This window comes from Lissotriton helveticus, chromosome 9 (assembly GCF_964261635.1).
Source record: "Lissotriton helveticus chromosome 9, aLisHel1.1, whole genome shotgun sequence".
NCBI classification, from domain to species: domain Eukaryota; kingdom Metazoa; phylum Chordata; class Amphibia; order Caudata; family Salamandridae; genus Lissotriton; species Lissotriton helveticus.
Window position 1 is genome coordinate 1,072,567,555 of NC_136070.1, and position 21,490 is coordinate 1,072,589,044.

Genomic DNA, 21,490 nt, shown 5'->3' on the forward strand with positions numbered 1-21,490 from the left:
TCTGCCACCTGAACATCCTATAGACCCATCTGGCTCGCCTCACCTCAGCCTCAATCACTTGTCCTACTTGAACTCACATGCAGGCGACACCCCCAAATCTCATTAGCCTGCTTCAGTTGTTGCACTGTAATGTCTGTCCATCTAGGCTCTGCTGATTTGACAGGTTAGGGCCAGCCTTCAGCCCTTTTTATAAGCTGTTCCAAAGCTGCACGGTTTATAGTGGTCAGTTGGTGTTCCCACAACAATGTAGGAGTCTAGCCCACAGCCAGGCACCCCTTTTCAATGTCTCAGCAATTACTGGGGTTGAGGGCCTCCTCTCTATTTAGGGTGTAAGGTATTCTGGTGGTTTGGCAAGAAGCCAACAAGAATTACATCTCATTGCAATGCCTGCTAGCCACACCCCCTCTGCAATAAGATCGAGATCTATTAAAATTTCGTTCCTAAATGATGGGTCACTGAGAGGTTCAAAATCCGATAAAATAATGCAAAATATTTTACTATGAACATTGGAATCAATGAATTAAAAACCTGCCACTGAAATGACATTGTAACAGGAAATCTCTGAACAATTTTGAAGCATTCTTAAAATTGAGTAGTGTGTGACAACAAATGATGAAATTAAAGAGGTAAAATGCACCCTGGTTAGACAAAGGATGAAATCCATCAAATATACATAAGTGACCGGTTACCACCATGGCGATGTTACGTTACTCTTGTTTGTAAAGCACACGTACACCAAACAGTGTCATGGCGTTGGGGGTAACAGAAACACTGCACCCAGCATAATGTCTAATCATTTTATAAATATTTTTAATTTATTTTTCAAGTACAGCTTATTCAATTTGTAGCATTTTCACTTTTCACAAATATCTTACACCATCACTGGTAGGTCTGTGGTGATGGTACAGATGTAGGCTAGGGAACATGTGTGTTGTGTGCCGGTGACATGCTGGAAGGTGCGGAGTCGTGTTTTACTGTTTCTCGGAAGGGGGAGGGTACTCTTTCCTGGATGGTTTCCGGTTTGTAAAAACTACCGGCTTTGGCTACTATATACGAACTTGGGATAGTACCGGGGTAGGGAAATTTTGGGTAGGGACTTTTGTGCGTTGCCCGTTTGGATGACCTATGTTAGATCTGGGGGTCTCTAGTTGGCAATGGTTATCACCTTGGTCCAAATAGGGACCCTTACTTCTAAGTCAGGACAAGGGGATTACTCTCCTTAATAACCCCTGCTCACCCCCTTGGTAGCTTGGCACGAGCAGACAGGCTTATCTCAGAGGCAGGGTGTTAAGCATTTGTGAATATACACAGTGATACAGTGATAACACTACAGATGGACACAACACAGGTTTTATAAAAATAAGTATTCTTTATATAGATTAAACACAAGACCACAAACGACAAAAATCCACAATACTATACTAAAGGTTACTTAAAAGATGATAAAAGTCTCTTAATTCAAGTTGATGGTAAATGCGACAAAGTTCTCAACAAAGTTCTTGGATGCGGCATGCAAAGTGAACAAAAGGCTCGCAAAAAGGGGAGATGCGTCGGTTCCGTGACCCGGGGGAACGGTTGCATCCTTCCTCAATGCTTGCGCAGAGTAGGGGACTCGTCCTGAGCCTTACCGGTACGGAGGTGATGCGTAGATTCTCGACCTGTTTCGGTGCGCAAGATGGCGCCTTGATGCGATGCGATGATCCAGTTGCGATGCGAGGAGATGACGCCCTTGATGCGGCGATGCGATGACGCCCTGGCAGCCTTGCGACGACTCTGTACTTTGGAGCCGCAGTAGGCCCTGCGATGCGCTTCTCCGGTGATGCGACAGCAGACAGCTTCGATGAACACACGCTTCCAGGGAGATGCGACGAACTCTCGCTTCTCCGGCGTTGCGATGATTTCAGCTGCGGCGGCGACACGCTTCTCTCGATGCGTCGCGCTTCCAGCTCCCAGCGTCACGCAAGTGACTGGAGTCAGAATTCCCAGCAAGGAAATTCAGGAGGGAGCTGGAGGTGAAGTCTTTTGGCCCTGAGACTTCAGCAGGAGGCCAGCACAGTTCAAGCCCTTGGAGAATATTCTGTAGATGAAAGTCCTTACAAAGTTCCTTCTCCTTTCCCTTGGCAATGAAGCGACCACGGTAGGCCAACCCAACAAACAGCACACTGGCAGAGGGGCAGTCCAAACTCCTGCAGCTTCCTTGGTTCTTCTCCTTGGCAGAAAGGTTTCTTGTTCCAGAAGTGATCTAAAGTCTGTGGGACTGGGTCCCAATATTTATACCAAAAAATCCTTTGTTCTCTGAAGGCAGAGAGGCCTCTGCCTAGTTTAAACCGGTTCCTGAGCACTGTGTTTACATGACTCTTCTCTTCCTTTCACTGTGCAGGGCAGAAACATCAGACGCCCCACAGGAGGTGGAGCCAGGACAGGGGAGGGAAGATGCAGCTCTGGAGTACTCGGTTGACAGGATTCCCCTTCTCCTTTCACTGTGCAGGGCAGAGACATCAGACAAGCCACAGGGGGCGGAGCCAGCATTGTGGAGGGAAGGCCTAGCCCTATTCAGGTCCCAGGTGCACTCTCCCCCTCCCATCTGGAGGTAAATCTCCCTATTCACCACTGGGCTGTCTCAGACGGTCTCCTGGAATTTCCCCAGCCCTGTCACACACAAACCCAGACAAGGAATACACAAGTCAGCAGAGGCGGGCTCAAATGGTTAGGCAAGCAAATACCTACTTTCGACGGCGGCAACCGTAATGGCCGCATAGCTGTGAGGCTCCTCCGGGCGGGCGCCCGAAGCGGACGGAAAAGAAATGTACCCGCATCCCCGCTGCCACGGACGGCTGTGTCCAGCTTCCTGATGCTTAGAGGTGGCCCGCGAGAGATTGCCAAGCTGCGAGGACGGCTGGTCGCGTCAGCCATGGCGGAGGAGATCTGAGGCCTCCGGACCTCGGCGCCATCTTTCCTGTGGCGTAGGTGCTCCGGGTGAGTGACGCTCGGCCGATTGCGGCCGCGGCTTCGTTCCTTGTTTCTGCCCCTTGCTGCCTAACGCATTGGCTCGCTGTTACCGCTCATTCCCGTTTTTTTCCCGTCTTTCCGGGCTCTTGGGTGCGGCTGCGGCCGTGGGCCTGCTGGAGCTCGGGAGCCGGGGATTAAATTTTGGACTCAGGCGGAGCGGGGGGGCGTGCTGCGGGCAGGGGAGGGGGGCGGGGCGATCTGCGTGCCTGCTGGTCGGTTTGGGGGCCCTCCCGGGCACCACGTTGCTGCCCCGCCGAGTGTTTGGGCTGCGTGCCACCCTGCCTTGCACTCATGAGGCCTCTACCCACTGCGCTACAATAGGGGTGATCCCCGCCTGCACTCCGGAGCTCCATCTTGCGCTGCCTGCCACTGTCTGGTCGCCCCTGCTTCTGCTCCTTTGGCTGCGGCCTGGACTATTGCCTGTTGTGCTGCCCACGATTCCTGGCATTGGTGGTCTATAACCCGGACTGCTTTACAATTGATCCCTGCTCCCCGCCTTTGTCGCAGCGCCTGCGACCTCGCCAATTGTCCTCCACGATGGTGAAGAAGGACCCTGCTCAGAGGACCCTCCATTTCGACAAGCCTCCTCCCCCGGCTGCCGACCCCCCTCAGGGTGCTGCATCGGGAGCTTCTGTGGCACTAGATTCTGGTGACGCAGCGTCCATGATGGCCGCCATGATGGGGGAGATGCGTGCAGGCTTCAAGGCGCTGGACACTAGGTTCGACAGTCTGGAACAGAAACTCTCTGCTATTAACTCCACGGTGCAAGCCCATGATAGACGCCTGGATCTTGCGGAGTCTAGAATATCCGACTTGGAGGACGGGTCCTCCAAAGCTCTGAAGCGCCTGGAGAGGGTGGAAAAGATTCTGAAGGATGTCGCCATTAAGAACGAGGATTTGGAAGCGCGCAGCCGGAGGAATAACATCAGGATCCTTGGCGTGGCGGAGACCACAGCCACTGGCTGATTCGACACCTTTGTGGAAAACCTCCTTATTGAACTGTTTGGCAAGGACACTTTTACGGCTGGTTTTGTTGTGGAGAGAGCACACAGATCCCTGGGACCCAAACCTCATTCTGGTCAGCTTCCCCGACCCATCATTGCCAGAATAATGAACTTTCGAGACCGAGACGCCGCGCTCCGGGCGGCACGTGAGATGGGTGAGGTAAGATGGCAGGGGAGCAGGCTGTCCTTTTTTCCGGATTATACTGTTATGGTGCAGGAGGCTCGGAGGAAGTACACCAGCGTCAAGGCGGCGCTCCGAAACCTGGGCCTCAAATACAGTATGCTCTACCCGGCCCGGCTGAAGGTGGAGGCCTATGGCCGGTTCCGTATCTTTGACTCTCCAGCTGAGGCACAGGAATTCTGCCACTCGTACAAGAAGGGGCCTGGGTCGGCCGTGGGTTCCAGACCCGCCTCTCCTCTAATTCCTGACACGCAGGCGAGCGATGATTTGTTTACTGACGCTGGGCAGGGCTGAATGCCCCTATCGCTCTAGTTCTGGTTCATTCTTCTCCTTGCTGGGATGACTTACCGTTCTTCTACTACCATTCGTCCTTGACTTTTCCCGAAGTCCCGTTGGGTTGCCCGCTCAGGGGTTGCGTTGCTTCCCCCCATGGCGCGGGCCGTGATGTTCTGTTTCCTTTTTTTGGGTTTACTAGATTGTATTATGCAGCCAATTTCGTCTGGTTTTCCCTTTTTGCACTTATTGTTCTGCATGGTTGATTTCCAATCGGTGGGGTTCTGCCTCCCGTGGGGTGCTGGGAGGCTGGGTGGTGGGGGGTGTTTTTTCCTTGTTTTTTTCTTATTTTGATGACTGATTGTGAGACGCAAGACAATGGTTTGCAAAAATGCCTCTTCTTGCCCACGATTCTTGATTTGACTCTATGGCCCGGATAGGATTGCAGACTGGCCCTTCTGGTCTAACATTAATGACATGGAATGTCCGTGGCTTGAATTCCACCCGGAAGCGGAAACAGGTTCTACAGTACGCTGCGAGATATAATGTTGATGTGCTTGTCTTGCAGGAGACACATATGGTTCAGTCAGACACACCTTCCTTTGCGCGGGGTTGGGGTGCCCATAGAGTGTTTTCATGCTTTAGTCGATATGAAATGAAATGAAATGATTACGCTCTTGTATAGCGCACGACTACCCGTAGGCATCTCGGCGCTTGCTTAGGGAACCCGTCCTGGTATTCCCCTGTGAGATACCCCGGCAGGGTGTCCACAAGGTGAAAGCCAGGCATCCCGCCGCGAGGGGCCGTAGTGGAGATTAAGCAAGCTATTGCCCAGAGTTGCAGAGTGTGACCCCGTGAGTTGAGTAGGCACCGGAACGAGAATTACCGAGTCCGTGGAATTTTTGAGCCCGAGACCCGCCGAGGCGGGGAATCGAACCCTGGTCCACAGCTGATCTCAGCTTCCAGGTCTGCCGCCTCTAACCACTGAGCCACGCTTCTCCACCTTGGTGGGGTGTAGCAGTCTTGGTACACAAACGTATTCCCTTTGTCTTGACGGGTAGCAGGGTTGATGGGGAAGGGCGATATGCGATTCTACATGGGGTGCTTTTTGGTTATAAGATTGCCATTGTTGGGGTGTATGGTCCAAATGTAGATTCCCCGACCCACCTTGAGGAACTGCACCTATCTCTACTACACGCGGACATCGACCTGCTGGTGATGGGGGGAGATTTTAATTTACTGATGAACCCCGGCAGAGACAGCACATCTATCTCCCCTGACCGCAAACCACTATCCCGCGCTGTAATGGCAGATATTTGCTCCCACTTTTCACTTCAGGATGTAGAGTCGACGCGACACACTGCCTCCCCCTCCTTTACACACCATTCCGGCTACCATAACACGAGCACCAGGATCGACTACTGGCTCCTTTCTCCGGGCCTGGCGGGCTGGGTTACTGGTCTCCGCACCCTGCCGCGCACAATCTCTGACCATTCTCCTGTGGTGCTGGCGCTTGCGATTCCTAGGTTGGGTGGGTACGAACGGCAGTGGCGATTTCCTGGGCGCGCGCTTGCGGATCCAGTTTTCACTGAGGGGGTCCGCTCTGCGATCGAGGACTACTTCGACCTCAACACTGGTTCGGTTAACACATGGGCCACTTTATGGGAGGGGTTCAAGGCTACTATAAGGGGGGTCTGCATTACCAAACATGTCGGCGCGCTGCGTGAAATTCGAACCTCCCTGACCCGGTTAGAAACTGACCTGTTGGCTATTGAGTCCCAAATTCTTGCTGATCCCTCCCCAGTCAACGAAGCTAAACGCATTGAACTCCTTTTGAAGTTCAGGGATGAGGTGGACAGAGAACTGAAATATCTGGGCAAGTATCACACGGCGCGCCAGTACGGTGAGGGGGACAGACCTGGCAGATTGTTGGCCCAATTGCTGCGCCCGCCTCGGCAAGCTGCGTACATTACACAAATACAAGACGACGATGACACGCCACTCCACACTACTCCTGCCATTTGCAACACATTCTTGACTTACTACAAGCGCCTCTACAAGTCCGCCCTCTCCGACGAACACCGTGACCCCGGTCCCTATATAGATGAAATAGCTATGGTGTTCTTGGAGAGATATATGCAGGATTTCTTGGCGCACCCCATCACACCCGAGTTGATCGTGGAAGCGATAGACTCGCTGAAGGGATCTTCAGCACCGGGACTGGATGGCTTTACGGCTGATTTCTATCAGACATACAAGGAGGAGCTGGGGCCCATTCTGGTGGAGGTCTATGCCGAGTCCTTGGAGTCCGGTATTCTCCCTCCAACGCTCCGTGAGGCGGTTATAGTCTTGTTACCCAAGCCGGGCCGCGACCCAACGGTTTGCAGCTCTTATCGCCCGCTGTCCCTCCTGAACTTGGATTATAAAATCCTGGCTAAAGTACTCGCACTGCGGCTCGCGCTGTTGGTGAACTCTATTATTTCGCCAGTACAGTCTGGCTTCGTCCCTCAGAGATCAACTTCCCTTAACCTTCGCACTCTTTTCTCGGTTCTGCACAGAATTGACCCCGACGTCCCGGCTGCTGCGGTCTTTCTGGACACCGAGAAGGCTTTTGACACTTTGGAATGGCCCTTTTTTTTGGAGGTTATGCGTAGGATGGGCATGCCTGCAATGTTTGTGGCGACTGTTGAATTGCTGTACAAAGCTCCCACGGCTCGCATTCGCCTTAATGGCACCGTCTCAGATAGGTTTACCCTGTCCAGGGGTACGCGACAAGGGTGCCCCCTGTCCCCCTTGCTTTTTATATTGGCTATGGACCCCCTGGTCCGACACTTTCAGGAGAAACATTTGCACAGGGGGCTCCAGTTCCGCACCGGGCCTCTTCTAGTGTCACTCTACGCAGATGACATGGTTCTTTATGTCCGTACCCCTGAGCTCAACCTGCAGCCTTTGCTTTCTGAAATTACGCGATTTGGTGACTATTCTGGTCTTAGGGTTAACTGGCACAAATCGCAACTGTTCCCTCTCACCTTCGCCACGGCGAGATGGCCTTGCTCCCACCCGTTGGAATGGTGCGATGACTCCATCAAATACCTAGGGATACATATACACCTAGATACTACATCCATTATCCGCCTGAACTATGGCCACGCCCTTGATTTTCTGGAAGACAACACTGATCGCTGGCTCCGCCTTCCTTTATCGATGGCTGGGCGTATAGCCATAGTGAAAATGGTGGTTCTGCCCCGGTTTTTATATCTTTTCAACAACATCCCCATCCCTCTAAAAAAGGTTTTTTTCACCCAATTGCGCACTGCCCTACTCAGACTGGTTTGGGGGGGGAAACGCCCTCGACTCGCCTGGAGCACGTTGACATTGCCCTGCGAGAGGGGCGGATTTGGGGTGCCGGACTTCCACCTTTACTATCTGGTAGCCCAATGCTCTTATTCCCACCCCTGGTACCACCCCGATGCCAGGATCCAACATCTAAAACCCGAGGCGGACGCAGCGCTCCCGGTGTCTCTAAATGCCGTGCTCCCCAGGGGCATCCCTCGCGACCCACACGACATACTCCCTCTCACCACAACGACTTGGGCTTGGGACAAACTCAGACGCTTGCTGCGCGTAGACATACTGTATTCTCCGGCCCTCCCACTTCCCAACCCACATTGGCTCCCCATTACAGGCGAAACACTGATTAGTCGGACACTTTCTAAGTACCAACTACACACGATAGGTGACTTGTTCCCAGATGGCCACGCTCTGTCTATTACCGAAGACCCCCGCTTCGCCGACCGCACTTTTATGGACACGTTTGTGTTTGCAAGACTAAGGGCACTGCAGCGGGCTACATTCCCCACTTTCCCGTTGCCGCCTGATGACAATCTGGCACTCACGTCCATTATCCAAAACTCTTCGGGGGCCCATGTCGTGTCCAAACTCTACAAGCTTTGCCTGTCCTCACTTCCGGTGTCTGACGAGGCGGTGAGAGCCGCATGGGAGCTAGATCTGGACATTCAGATAACTGACGACCAGTGGGGAGCATGCTGTGCCATGACCAGGGAAGTTTCAATGAACAGCAGGCACAAACTTTTACATTTTAAATTCCTTCGTAGGCTTTATCACACCCCCGCGTTGGCCCACAGGTTAGACCCGACTCGTCCCCATACTTGTCCTAAATGCAATGCCCCTCAGGCTGACTTTGCCCATCTTGCCTGGACTTGCCCGAAGCTACATTCTTATTGGGTTGAAATACACGACACACTGGGTGCGATCTTGGGTCTGTCCCTGTTGGTCCTTCCGGAGGTTACCCTGATGGGATATATGTCAAAGTTTCCCCGCACGCTCCGCAAACTGGCATCGATCTGCTTCCTTCTGGCCAAGAGGGAGATCGCGCTGCTATGGTGCTCGAGACGTGCTCCATCAGTTGCCGCTTGGCTAAGGAGTGTGGCATTCTGCAATGTAAATAGTGTGGAGTATTCTGACCAACTCCCGGCCTCCTCCCGCCCTACAGACATTTGGGGTCCGTACCGCCAATACCTTTCACAGAAGACACTAGAGGCTCCCTCCCAATCCTTGCATCCCAACACACCGACCGGGGTGGGCTAGCCCTTGGATCCCACTTTCAGCGTTCCCACACTGCTGTGCCTCTGCAACTGTTGTCCACAGCCTTCTTGATGTGGAGTTGGGGCCTGTTAGTCCGGGGCCCGATGTGGTTCCAGATGGTGGGGGTCTTCGGGCCGACGCGGGTGATGGTTCCCGCCATGCTAACACCACCAAACTTTTAGCGCTTTCAGACGCATCGGTGCTGTATGAACTAATGCCGCTGGCCCAACGCATTCCTGGGTGGAATGGCTCCTGGTATAAGTTCCCAGTGCGGAGGGCATTGGCAAACTGCTGCTAAATGTGATTCTGATAGACTTACTGTACTGGTCTTGCAGTCTGATCATCATTATTGTCGTCCCTTTTTATTCTTTCATTGCTTTCTGTTTTATTGGTATGATTTACTTTGTATTTCAGTTGCTTTATTGGAAAATGTTTTTACTGTAACAGTTTTCATGCTGTAAGGTGCTAACCGAATAATTGGCTTGCTGTACCCATCCACCTGTTAATTGAGCTACTTACCTGCCGTAAGAGCAGAATTTGTACCATTGATCTGTTTTTCTGCATATGATAATATGGTTTGCACACCTGCCTCAATAAAGTGTTATAAAAAAAAAAAATACCTACTTTCTAAAAGTGGTATTTGCAAACACAGAATATTAAAATAAACTTTACTAAAAGATGTATTTTATTATTCTGAGTTCAGGCATACTAAACTCGAATTTCTACCATGTTCCCTGAGTCAGTTAGGATTGTAGGGATGTAACAATCTTCACTGCCATTCTAGTCTATGAGAACAGGTAGCCTTCAATAGTGAAAAACGAAAATGGCTGTGATTCACTACTAGAACATGCTACACACATCAGAGCATGTCCTACCTTATACTTACAATGCACCCTGCCCTTGGGCCTACCATAGGGGTGTCTAATATGATGCAAAGGGAAGGTTTAGGGACTGGCAAGTGGGTGCACTTGGCCAAGTCAGCATGGTAGTCACAGACTACACACAGGCCTTTACAAGCTGCGTATGTGGGTGGCACAACCAGTGCTGCAAGTCCACCAGCAGCATTTGCTCTACAAGCCCTGGGCACACATGGTGCACTGTACTAGGGGCTGACAGTAGATCAAATAAGCCAATCGTGGAATCCAATCAGTATATCAATTTAACATAGGGAGCACTTGCACTGTGTCCCTGATTAGCAGTGGCACAGGGCCCAAAACATACAACCAGCCAAAATATGTCAAAACAGAGGAGGCAATCCGTCAAAAATGGAAGGGAGACTCACGCCAATGATGTCAGGTCTAACACGTGTCCCCTCCAGCTGAAATGTGGGGAGAACTACCCTTCCCCTTGGGAGTTCTCTTCACTAAGGCTGAAAAATCTGGACAGACCATCAGCGTTGGCGTGTTCTCACCCCTCATCTGCATCAGCCATCTGAGGGGCCTGTGGTCGGTCTGAACCCGGAAGTGAGTCCCAAACAAGTATGGTCTCAACTTCAGTGCCCAAACCACAGCAAATGCCTCACGCTCAATTGCACTCCACCTCTGTTCCCGTGGAAGTAACCTCCTACTGATGAAGGCTACAGGTTGGTCAAAGCCCTCTTCAGTAATCTGTGATAGAACAGCCACCACACCATGCTCTGAAGCGTCTTTCTGTACAATGAATTCTTTTGAGATTTTGGGTGCCTGAAGCACAGGTGCTGTGCACATGGCAGTCTTCAGGGCATCAAAAGCTTTCTGACAGGTGTCAGTCCAGTTCACTTTCTTGGGCTGCTTCCTGGAAGTCAGCTCAGTCAAAGGTGCAACAATGTTGCCATACCCTTTGACAAACCTCCTGTAGTACTCTGTGAGTCCTAAAAAAGGCTCTCACCTGTGTTTGAGTCTTTGGGGGTTCCCATGCCAGGATGGTATCAATCTTGGGTTGTAGGGGCGCCACCTGGCCGCTTCCTACCTGGTGACGCAAGTACACAACGGAGCCCTGCCCGATCTGACACTTACTTGCCTTGATCGTGAGGCCTGCCGTGCGCAGTGCCATCAACACTTCCCAGAGATGCTGCAAGTGTTCCTCCCAACTGCTGCTGAACACTGCAATGTCATCCAGGTAGGCGGCACCGAAATTTTCCAGTCCTGCCAACACCTGGTTGACCAACCTCTGAAAGGTGGCAGGGGCATTCTTCATCCCAAAGGGCATAACCTGAAATTGGTAGTGCCCATCTGGTGTGGAGAATGCTGACCTCTCCTTAGCCCCGTCAGTCAAGGTGATCTGCCAGCACCGAGACACCAAATCAAATGTGCTGAGGTACCGTGCAGCTCCTAGCCGATCAATGAGCTCATCAGCTCTGGGGATGGGGTGCGCGTCAGTCCTGGTGACTGAATTGAGCCCTCTGTAGTCCACACAGAACCGGAGTTCAGGTGTGGCACCCGGCGAGGTAGCCTTTGGGACCAAGACCACTGGGCTGGCCCAAGAACTGTTGGAAGACTCAATGACCCCCTAAAGCAAACATCTTGGAGATTTCCTCCTTAATGTAAGCCCTAACCTTGTCAGTCAATCTGTAAGCCTTGTGCTTCACAGGAGGACTGTCACCAGTGTCCACATCAAGGACGCACCAATCTGTGACACCAGGAACCAAGGAAAATAGATCAGAGAATTGCCCCAACAGTTGGCGACAATCTTGTTGCTGATCAGGGGTCAGTGTGGCAGAGAGGCTGATACCATCCACTGACCCATATTGCTCTGCTGCAGACAGGAGGTCAGGAAGAGGCTCGGTCTCCTCCTCCATTCCATCATCTGTCGCTAGGTGCATGCCCACTTCGGACCTTTCTAAGTGGGGCTTCAGGCGGTTAACATGAAGGACCCTCAAAGGGTTCCTTGGAGACCGAAAGTTCACCAGATAGGTGACATCAGTCTTGCGCTCCACCACCTCATATGGACCAGTCCACCCGTCTTGGAGTGCACAAGGCTCCACAGGGGCCATGACCCAAACTTTCTGTCCAGGCTGAAGCTCAATCAGAGTGGCATTCTGATAGTACCACCGCTACATCTCTTCCTGGCTGGCTTCCAGATTCGTCTGAGCGAGATCCCTGAAACCACTGGTTTGGTTTCTGAAGGCCAGCATGTAGCTATATACATCCTGGGGAGGTTTCCTGGGAGATTGCTCCCAGCCTTCCTTTACCAAACTCAAAGGTCCCCTTACCGGGTGACCATACAAAAGCTCAAAGGGGCTGAACCCTAGAGACTTTTGCAGCACCTCTCGGTAGGCAAACAGAAGGCATGGCAAGAGGATGTCCCATTTACGCCTCATTGGTTCTTCAAGACCCATGATCATGCCCTTAAGGGTCCGGTTACATCTTTCAACCAGCCCATTACCTTGGGGGTGGTAAGGAGTGGTGAACTTGTAGGTAATACCACACTCCTTCCACAGAGACTTCATATAATTGGAAATTAAGTTTGTACCTTGGTCAGACACAACCTCTCTGGGGAACCCCACACGGGAGAAAATCCCCATCAGTGCAAGTCCCACCACGGGGGGCGTCACTGTCCTGAGTGGAATGGCTTCCGGGTACCAGGTAGCATGGTCCACCAAGACCAGGATAAACCTGTTGCCCATGGCTGTCTTGGGGTCCAATGGCCCCACAATGTCAATGCCCACCCGCTCAAAGGGGGTAATGACTACGGGGAAAGGTTGGAGAGGGGCCTTGTGCATCCTTCCACTTTTCCCACTTGCCTGGCAAGTTTGACAGAGAGTCCCAGAATTTTCCCTGTTCAGTATTTGGGGTGTATATACTACCTATTAGTAGTGGTTGGCCATCTAGGAGTTCTTCCAGAAGTGTGCATTGTCCCTCTGCATCCACCACCCTGCAGGTTTCTTGGAAGGGGGCCCAGGGTCTGAGCCAGAGCAGCGCCCCATGTGCGAACGCAGAATATGTGGTAGCGCATAGGGTGACACGCCATCGTTTACGCAATCTAATTCGCCTTTTGTGAGGTGCGTTTCCTGCAGCATGGCTATCTGTACTTGGTGCTTGATGTAGGAATAGACAGAATATCATTTACGCACTGTGTGCATCCCCTAACATTTAGGGATGAGGAAACTGGTATCCGTAGCTTGGGCCATAAACTGACCTTTCTGATGGTCAAGGGGAGGTAACTGTTGGACCCTTCTGCAAGTTGTCCCCACACCCCAGGTACTGCTGGTTGTGAGTAGATGTAATGCCCACCCATTGTCGGAGTTTGGTTGTGATACTGGGAGGAAATCGAAAACTGTATGGGGACCGGGCCCCAACTCTGGGAACCTACCACAACTGGTGGTACGTCCAAACTAAACATGGTGCTAGAATACTAGTGTATAGTGGGAGCTGTGCGTGTGTTCAGCAGATGCCTGGATTGAGTGTGGCCCATGCCTGTAATTAGATGGCCGGTAGGGCCTTGGCCCCTCTTGGGGTACTTTTGCTGAGGCTCTGGTTGTGTTGGAGGTCTGCTAGAATTGTCCGAGCGTGGAGTGGGAGTTGAGAGCAGTAAGGTGCGCGGGTGAGTGCTTGTTTAGGTAACCATAATTATCTGTCAAAGAAGTGTGTCTGCAGTCTGAGGGGTGACCTGTGGTGGGTTCACCGAGTCTGCTCTGGGGGAGCTGGCATCGCTGAGGTCCTCCTCAAATGTGAAGATACGCGGAGCCTTCTCCCAGTTTGTGCTCTCTGTGGCTGGACCCAAGTCCGTAGCCGCTTGCAGGGCTCTCTTGTGTTCCACAGTAATTTCTTCTAGGTTGGGAGGCCCAGTGGTGGAGCCCCTAAGTTGTGATTTAGGTCATTGCGAGGCCTTCTTCCCGCTTCGGCGTCTCTTCTGGGGTTCCAGTGAATCTTGTGTATGACCCCACTGTGTCTACACTTATGCTTGCAGTTCCATTCAGTCATACACTTCCTTCGGATCCATGAAAACCTTGGTAGCTCTGTCGTATATGAACCTGAGTCGTGCCAGGAAGAGCAGAGAGTATTAGATCCCCTTTTGCTGGAGCAAGTACTTTATCTCTAGGATGGAGGATCATTATCGTTATCGTTGCACCGCCCCAGAGTAGTCTGGGAAGAGCATCACATGCTTGTCCTCTACGTAGATGGGCCCTTTTTGTCTGGTTGCCCGTAACACTGCATCTCTATCCCAGAAGTGGAGGAGTTTTAGCAGCAAGGGTGGCGATCCTAGTGGTGGCCGCTGCGTTGGAATGGTGAGTGCTCTCTCCCCAGAGAAGAATGGTGTGAGCTCGGAAGCCGGTGTAAATGTTTAGGCCATGCCTCCACATATCCAACTGGGTCGGGTCCTTCCCCCCTCTGGCAAATTCACTACTCTGATATTGCTCCTCCAGGAGCAGCCTTCCAGATAGTCTGCTCTTACCTCTAGGAACGAGACCCTGGTTTGGAGGTCCCCGAGGGTTTCTTGCTATATCTTGGCTAGGGGCTGAGGGTGGAGATGGCCTTCTCCCCATCTGAAACCTTGTCGGTCAGCTTGCGGTGGTCGTCCCTAAGGAGGTTAAGGTCAGTGGCTAGCAGCCCAGATTGGTCCTCCATTGAGACCCTTGAGTGCTCTATTGCGGCCAGTACCTTATCTTGCTTGTCGGATATCGACGGTGCAGTGGCTGGTCCTTTTTCCAAGGTACGGTCGTTAGCCACTGAGGAGGTGGGCTGTGTTGAAACTGGTGTCAGTGTCCCTGTGTTGGATCACAGCCGCCCCATGACTTGTCTGACCAGCTATCTGCATTCTTCCCTGGGTTAGCACTCTGGTTCTGGAACTGGTGATGCTCTATCAGTTGGCGTCTTAGGAGGTCTGCAAGTAAGTTTCTGGGGCCTTTATTGCTGCTTTTAAGATGTGCGTGGGCACTGCTGATGCAGAGTATTTTTTGTGGGAGGGAGTGGCCCCGGCTCTAAGTGGAGGTCTCTGTCCTATGTGAATGCTTTTGAGCGATTCTATGTTTTTGCAACTGCTATGTGTGGGCTGGTTTCTTCTGGCTTTATCAACCGGGTGCCTGTCTGTCCCGGGTGCGCTGCTCCTGGCTTTAGTGAGTACCCATAGTACCTTATTCGGGGGGTCCCCTGTTGGCCCCGTTACTGCTGGGTGCAGTCTGATGCCTACTTGCTGCGTTTCCTTGTCCCATTTGGCACCTTCTGTTGTGTTTTAGGGATGTGAGGGGGGCCACACCTCGTATTGTGTCTCTTCTCCCTGCTACCGCCTCTATTCAGGTTGTGCCGTAAACTGTGGTCTCCCCTGGGGGTGAGTGGTCTCCTTCCCTCCTAGTGGAATCTTTGTGCCGTCTCTTCCCACTGTAACAGCTCCCTGTGGCCCTGGTTCCCTCCCTGCGCCTCAAGGCCTGCCGCAAAGGCCTGGAATGTAGGCTGGGGGTAAGTGGTTCACCTTCAGTCTCACGCAGTCTTCCCGTTGCTGCGGGGGTCGGGCGCTTCCCGTCTGCTGCTGCGCTCCGCTCGGTGCAAAGCCCCGAGCCTCCAGGCCGCGTCCTTGCCGTCTCAGGGCCCACCCTCGGCAGTGTTTTGTGTGGGCTCCTGGCAGGGGCTTCCACGCAGGCTCCACTGCTCCAGTCCCCCGCGTCTGCCGGGCTTCTCTGTCGCTGATGGTGTGGCGCTCTCCTTTCTGTTGCTGGCAGCGGACAGCTCGGCTCCACTGTGGGGTCAGCAGTGCCCGCTTCCGCTTGGCACATGGCCGTCCTCATTCGTGGGCAGCGGGTTCCGTCACTAGGGTGGAGTTAGTACAATCAAGCGTCTCGGCTTGCTATCCTTTCCCTCTTCGGGTCGTCACCAGATGCTGGGCGCCGCCATGTTTGGCGCAGTCACAAGCCTATTGGGTGCCTTTTCATTGCAGAGCCCCCTCCTTCTCTCCTGTACCAGACGCCTGGTGGCTGTCCGGGAAGCCAATGGTGGGATCTCATTTCCCATTCTTGCTTTGGGGCCCCACCGGTACGGATGGATGCCGATAGTCGAACAGTTGGTCAGAGCCCTAGATGAACATGTCTGCCATCATGGCACACTGGTCCACGCCCATAATGTCTAATCATATGCTAGTCTGAAAAGCCAGGTCTTCAGGAGTTTCCTGAATTCAGAATAGCAGGGGGTAAACCTGATATCAGGGGGGAGGCTTTTAAAAATGTGAGGGGCGAGTACTGAGCACCTGGAACCTCCAAGTGTCTTTTTTTGAAAATGAGGGAATGTTGAGAAAGTTTGAGTGCACAGATCTGAAATTACGGTGGGAATATATTTTTGAACGCAAGCTGAATTGAAAGTAGGACTGCAATTCTGTGGTGATTAAAAAAGAATGCAGCCGGCCTCAAAGAAGGGACACTGTTCTAATGGAAGCCAGTGTAATTTCCTCTTGAGGGGTGTGATTAAGCAATTCTTGGTGCAAAAGCCCGCCTGCCTGATTTTGTACTAATTGGAGTCTGCAATTCAAGCCCTTGGGAAGGCTCAAGTAAAGGGAGTTAGCATAGTCTAACCTTGAGATGACCAATGAAATGATAACCTGGGTAAGAACCTCAAAGGAGAGAAGTTTACCAATATTTTTGATTTAGCAAAGTTGTAAGAAGCAAGAGGAGATTACAGCCCCTAATTGGGGTTTCATAGACAAATTTGCATCAATCAGAACTCTGAGGCGCTTAACTGACTTCTTGGGCTTAGGAGGGGAGCCCATTTTGGCAGGCCAAAATGAGGAATTCCACAAGTTATACTTGCTTCCAGTAATGACAATTTCAGTCTTATCAGAATTCAGTTTGTGTTGATTATTATTCATCCATTCACAGATAATTAAGATCGTATTTTGAAAAGATGATTACGACGAGTTGTCTTTGGCAAAAATCAATTGCATGCCATCTGCATAATTGATGTAACATAATAAACTGATTCAGTCTTCAATTCTATAGTTAATCAACCAAAGTTATTAGTGCCAGTTACCCATCACACTGCCTTCAATCACTAATACTGCCAGGGTGTCAGCTAGAACCACAGCCCAAATGCCCATAATATTCTCCATTGCTCTGCTGGCTCCAAACACAAAGTTGGATTTAACAGTACTTCTTGTGGTGAATATTTCCATCCACTAGCCTACATTAATGGGTTATTACACATTAGATGTTGTACCTATTGCAATGAGACAAAGCTCACGCTGTGGCTAAATGAAGATGACTTGTTTGGGTGGGATAGATCGCTGGATGTTTGCAAAGTGTCTTCAGTTAGATGGAAGTAAACAAGAAATCCTGGGTGTTAAAACCATTAATCTCAGAACAAAAATGGTCTGGCTGGAACATTAGGGATTCATCAGTGCCTGGATGAGAGTCAGGGACTTGGCATATATTAAATCAGAGGAGGTTTAGTGTGTTTCCCAAACTGTGGGATGCAAGCAGATATCTAGTATGACATAACAGAATGTAAATGCCTGTAAAACACATTCAGCAGTTAGAAAGCAAAACATTAAGCACTATGTTTGTTATTCTGAAGTGTGATGAAAAAAGTATTTTAATAGGATGAAAACAATTAAAGACACTATACTTGGTGATGAACAAATGATAAATATTTACTGAATCACGATTTCCACACAGTATCATGTGTGTGAGCAAATTTAGGGGCCGTATCAATGGAAAATATGTTGTATGTAAATGACAGAGTGGTACCACACCACGCTTTAGTTTACATTCAATAAATTGTCCGCCTCATGTTCATCCAAGAAGGTGAGTCGCACAAAAATGTACTAACCACCCCACTGTTTGCGGCCCACTTAACTGTTTAACTGAGGTCCGCTGACTGCCCTTCTAAAGTGAACGCGACCCTTGATGTTGCATCAAATACATACATGAAATACATCAAACGTAAAGGAGGAGTGGGTTTGGTGGTGTAGCATGAGAGGTGATTCTCTGATTAAACAGCGGTGTGGGCTCAAAATGTTTTGGGCTAGTTTGTCATGATCAGGGCCAGACTGGGAACAGCAACCAGCCCTGGCAGACGGCCCATGGGAGTGGGGGAGGGGTGCTAGCAAGAAGCTCCTGCTTGTGTTACAGGGGGGCAATATTGCAGCCCTGCTGCAAAACCGGACCCCAGTGACAAAACCGGACCCCACCACTCCGTCCCATCAGGGAAATGCCCGGTGCCTGCTACGGCCTGTCCGGCACTGGTCAAGATCAATAATAGAGCTGATTGTAAGACAATAATAGCACAGGTAGTCATCACATGTAGCTCCAGAAACACTTTAGCCAATCAAAGAGTTGAATAAACAATATACTGAAGAAAAATACGTGACACAGGACAACATGGAATAAGCTTGGCCAGAAATATCTGGTGGCCCATCCTGGTAAGTGCCACTGCTTACTTCTGAATGTGAGAGCTCATTTTAATGAGCTGGCTATTGGGTGGTCTAGTGGAAAGCGAACAGTTTTGTCAGAGATACCTACATATAATATGTACTCCCCATGTCACAGAACAAGCAGTGGTCTCATAGTCAAGAACTGTTTTCCCCATCAATGAACACAATACCACATTCAAATTCTGTAAAATGATATTTTTACACTTTATTATATTTACATACATTTTTGCCAAATTTCACCTAACCCGGCATGAAGGCACATTCATCAAGCACCTCAATCAAAAGAAAACACATTGAAGAAAGGAAGGGAGAACTAGTCTGAAACATTGCATCTTTAACAGTAAATGCCAACTTTTTTTATGTGCTTTCACCATATTGTGAAGTACGATGATCACAGTCCTTCAAATTTGCTACAACTAAGGCCTGAAAAATTATTGGTCATGTTAAAAATTTTTTTTATTTGCATTCACCAATTAGCGCTATTGCTTCACTACACAATTAGACCAATCACAGTGCGATGTATTTAGTGAGATGCAACAAGGTGTATTTGCTAAAGACAGTCAATTGTTGTTACACAAGTAAAATTAAGCTTTTTTACAAATATGCAAGAAATTATGCAAAAAAATAACTTGTAGCTTCTATGTCTGTACAGGAGAAACAGAGCTGTACCGATGGGCGGAAAATACCTTATAAAAGGGAAATCACAATCCAATGACCAGTTAGTTAAACAGTGGTTATAAAAAGGCTCAAATTTTACCCAGGTCCGATTTTATGAATTTTAAAACAAATAAAATGCAGTATCCCTTGGGCACAGTGTAATAACATAAATAATATTCCTATTATAAAATGAACGTTCAAGTCACGACTCCAAATAAAAGAAAAAAACGTCAATACAGCATTCAGCCCATTTGCACAAATGTTTACACTAAATGAAGAACACAAAAATGCACACAAAAGTTACAAAAACTTGTACATTCTCAATAAAACTTTCTAGCAAGCTCAACAAAAAAATTGACTAGATTTGTACCACAGAAGGCGTAACAGCATTTTTTTTTTTTTACACAAAATAATAATTCACAGTTGCTGCATGGTTCCCAATAATCTTACTGGCTATTTTTCATCTTAATCACATTACAAGGCTGATACATAAAAAAGAAAACTTTTCAGTACAGTGAATTCCTGAGATTGTTTTTTTGTTAACAAAGGCAACGTCTAAAGCTGCTACTGGAAATATCCTTCACATTTGTTAATTACTGCCCAAATCAAAACTAATTGGTCGCCAATCCTAATAATTATACGGTGAGGAAAAATAGTTTCCGTTTTGGTCTGCAGATGGTCTAAACGAAATTTGATTTTGTGCTAACAGTCTTTTCAGTCTGTTTGTTTTTCCTGCCTGTAGACATTTAGGCAGAAAATTACAATATATGTTCAACAGTCCGAGAATGTCACTAGCAAAGGTGGTATTTTTGTGTTGTCGGATTGCTATCAAGCAAAATAACTATGATGCATTTGTAAAGGCAAGTCACAATGTCTGCCGAATTAGTCTGTTAATGCATACTGTTGAGATGCAAATGTGCAGGCGTAAGTGCATTGGGCAAGCAACAGCATGATATTGTGGCCCCAACATTTCACTGCGTACCACCACCAGAACGAAGCTAACTTATAGCAATAGTAAAAAGAAAGCAGATAATGGCAAACAAAGTCTATGATGCAAGTGGGACGAACGTTCACAGTACTACTAACCTAAAACCTTGTCCCCACTAATTAGCAATGGTGCACCTGAACAATGGAGCCTCTGGTGCTATGAAAGGCAGGTGATGCAATGCTCCAAACTGGGGACTTGAACTACTGGTTGCTATTGAGAGCTTATCTGTGGTGCATCATGCTCCATCAATATCGATGAGGATGTTGCATGCGGGGGGGGGGGGGTGGATAGAGATGTTGCAGAGAGCAAATATGAAACATTTTCCACTTGACAAAATCTCATTGGAAGAGCATTTTGATATGTTGCTATATTTATGAACTTTTATGGCAAGTCTATACAGATATTGGTCCACTGGAATACCGCCTCACTACAGACAAAATATGTTAGAGGGAGTTGCTAGGAGAGCATCACAGTGTAACACTCAAAGAAAACAACTAAAAAAGATGTATTAAATTACACAGCACAATGTGAAAAAACAGTGCATGATCAGTAAGTTGCAGGGAAGTGTCAGTGGCTAACACATACTCCATGCAGCGTACACACCAGTGGTACCAAAAGCGGGTGGATGTGTATTTCTGGTCGTAGAATTTTATGTTGCCCCATCACCCTATGTACCATTGACACATCTATTTTAAATGTCGCAAAATGCCAAGTCTCTAAAAGGCTTAACTGAAAATCAAAGTTAATTTCATGAGGCGAATGATTAAGTCGATGACTCCTCATATTTGCTGTGGGCAGCACCACTGCTTACATGGCTTCACTAGGCAGCTTAATTTCCATAACAAGGAAAAAAGGCTAAACATACTTGCTTCCATGAGTGGGATGCAGCTAAAAGGAAAGCATGGCAAAAGCCTATCAAGAGGTCAGAATTCTTTGGCAGCAGTGCATCAAAATATTTGAACATCACGAAAGAATAATAAATCACGTACAAAATAGAGAACTTTGCATTTAAAAATATATCTGCAGGACTTCAAAATGAGCCCCCAAAACAGCATACCGGATATTACACCTTTGCAAGTACTTCACAAGCAGTCGACTTGTAATTCAAGAGGCACTAACTTTTTGCCAAAGTGCCTGCCCTTTTTCTTAAGGAGTTCAGAGTATCCTAGATGATGAGATGTATATTATCGAGTCCACAGTTTGGACGAAGAAGTGCTTTTTGGACTTCCGGATACGGGGTGGAAGTAATTAGCTGATGGTGAATGCGAAAAACCTAGAATTGCAAAAAGTAACATTTAATTAGCTAAGATAATACTTAATTCCGACAGTAAGACACAGCCATAAAAGCACAGTACAAATGTTATAAGCATTGTTAAAAATAAAATGTTCATTTTCAAATTATTCTGAAGTCAAAACCATCCATGGATATTCAAACATTGT

The 21,490-nt window shown here is 49.2% G+C and overlaps 1 protein-coding gene across 1 annotated transcript in view; it reads right to left on the reverse strand.

Annotated features, from left to right (window-relative positions):
- Positions 1–18,585: 18,585 nt before the first annotated feature.
- NUP210 (nucleoporin 210) overlaps positions 18,586–21,490 on the reverse strand; it is a 524,741-nt gene continuing 521,836 nt past the window's right edge. Inside the window, exon 40 of the mRNA XM_078661451.1 lies at positions 18,586–21,323. Coding sequence (XP_078517577.1) covers positions 21,235–21,323 — 89 coding nt within the window. The 3' untranslated portion in view covers positions 18,586–21,234. The remainder of the gene's footprint in view (positions 21,324–21,490) is intronic.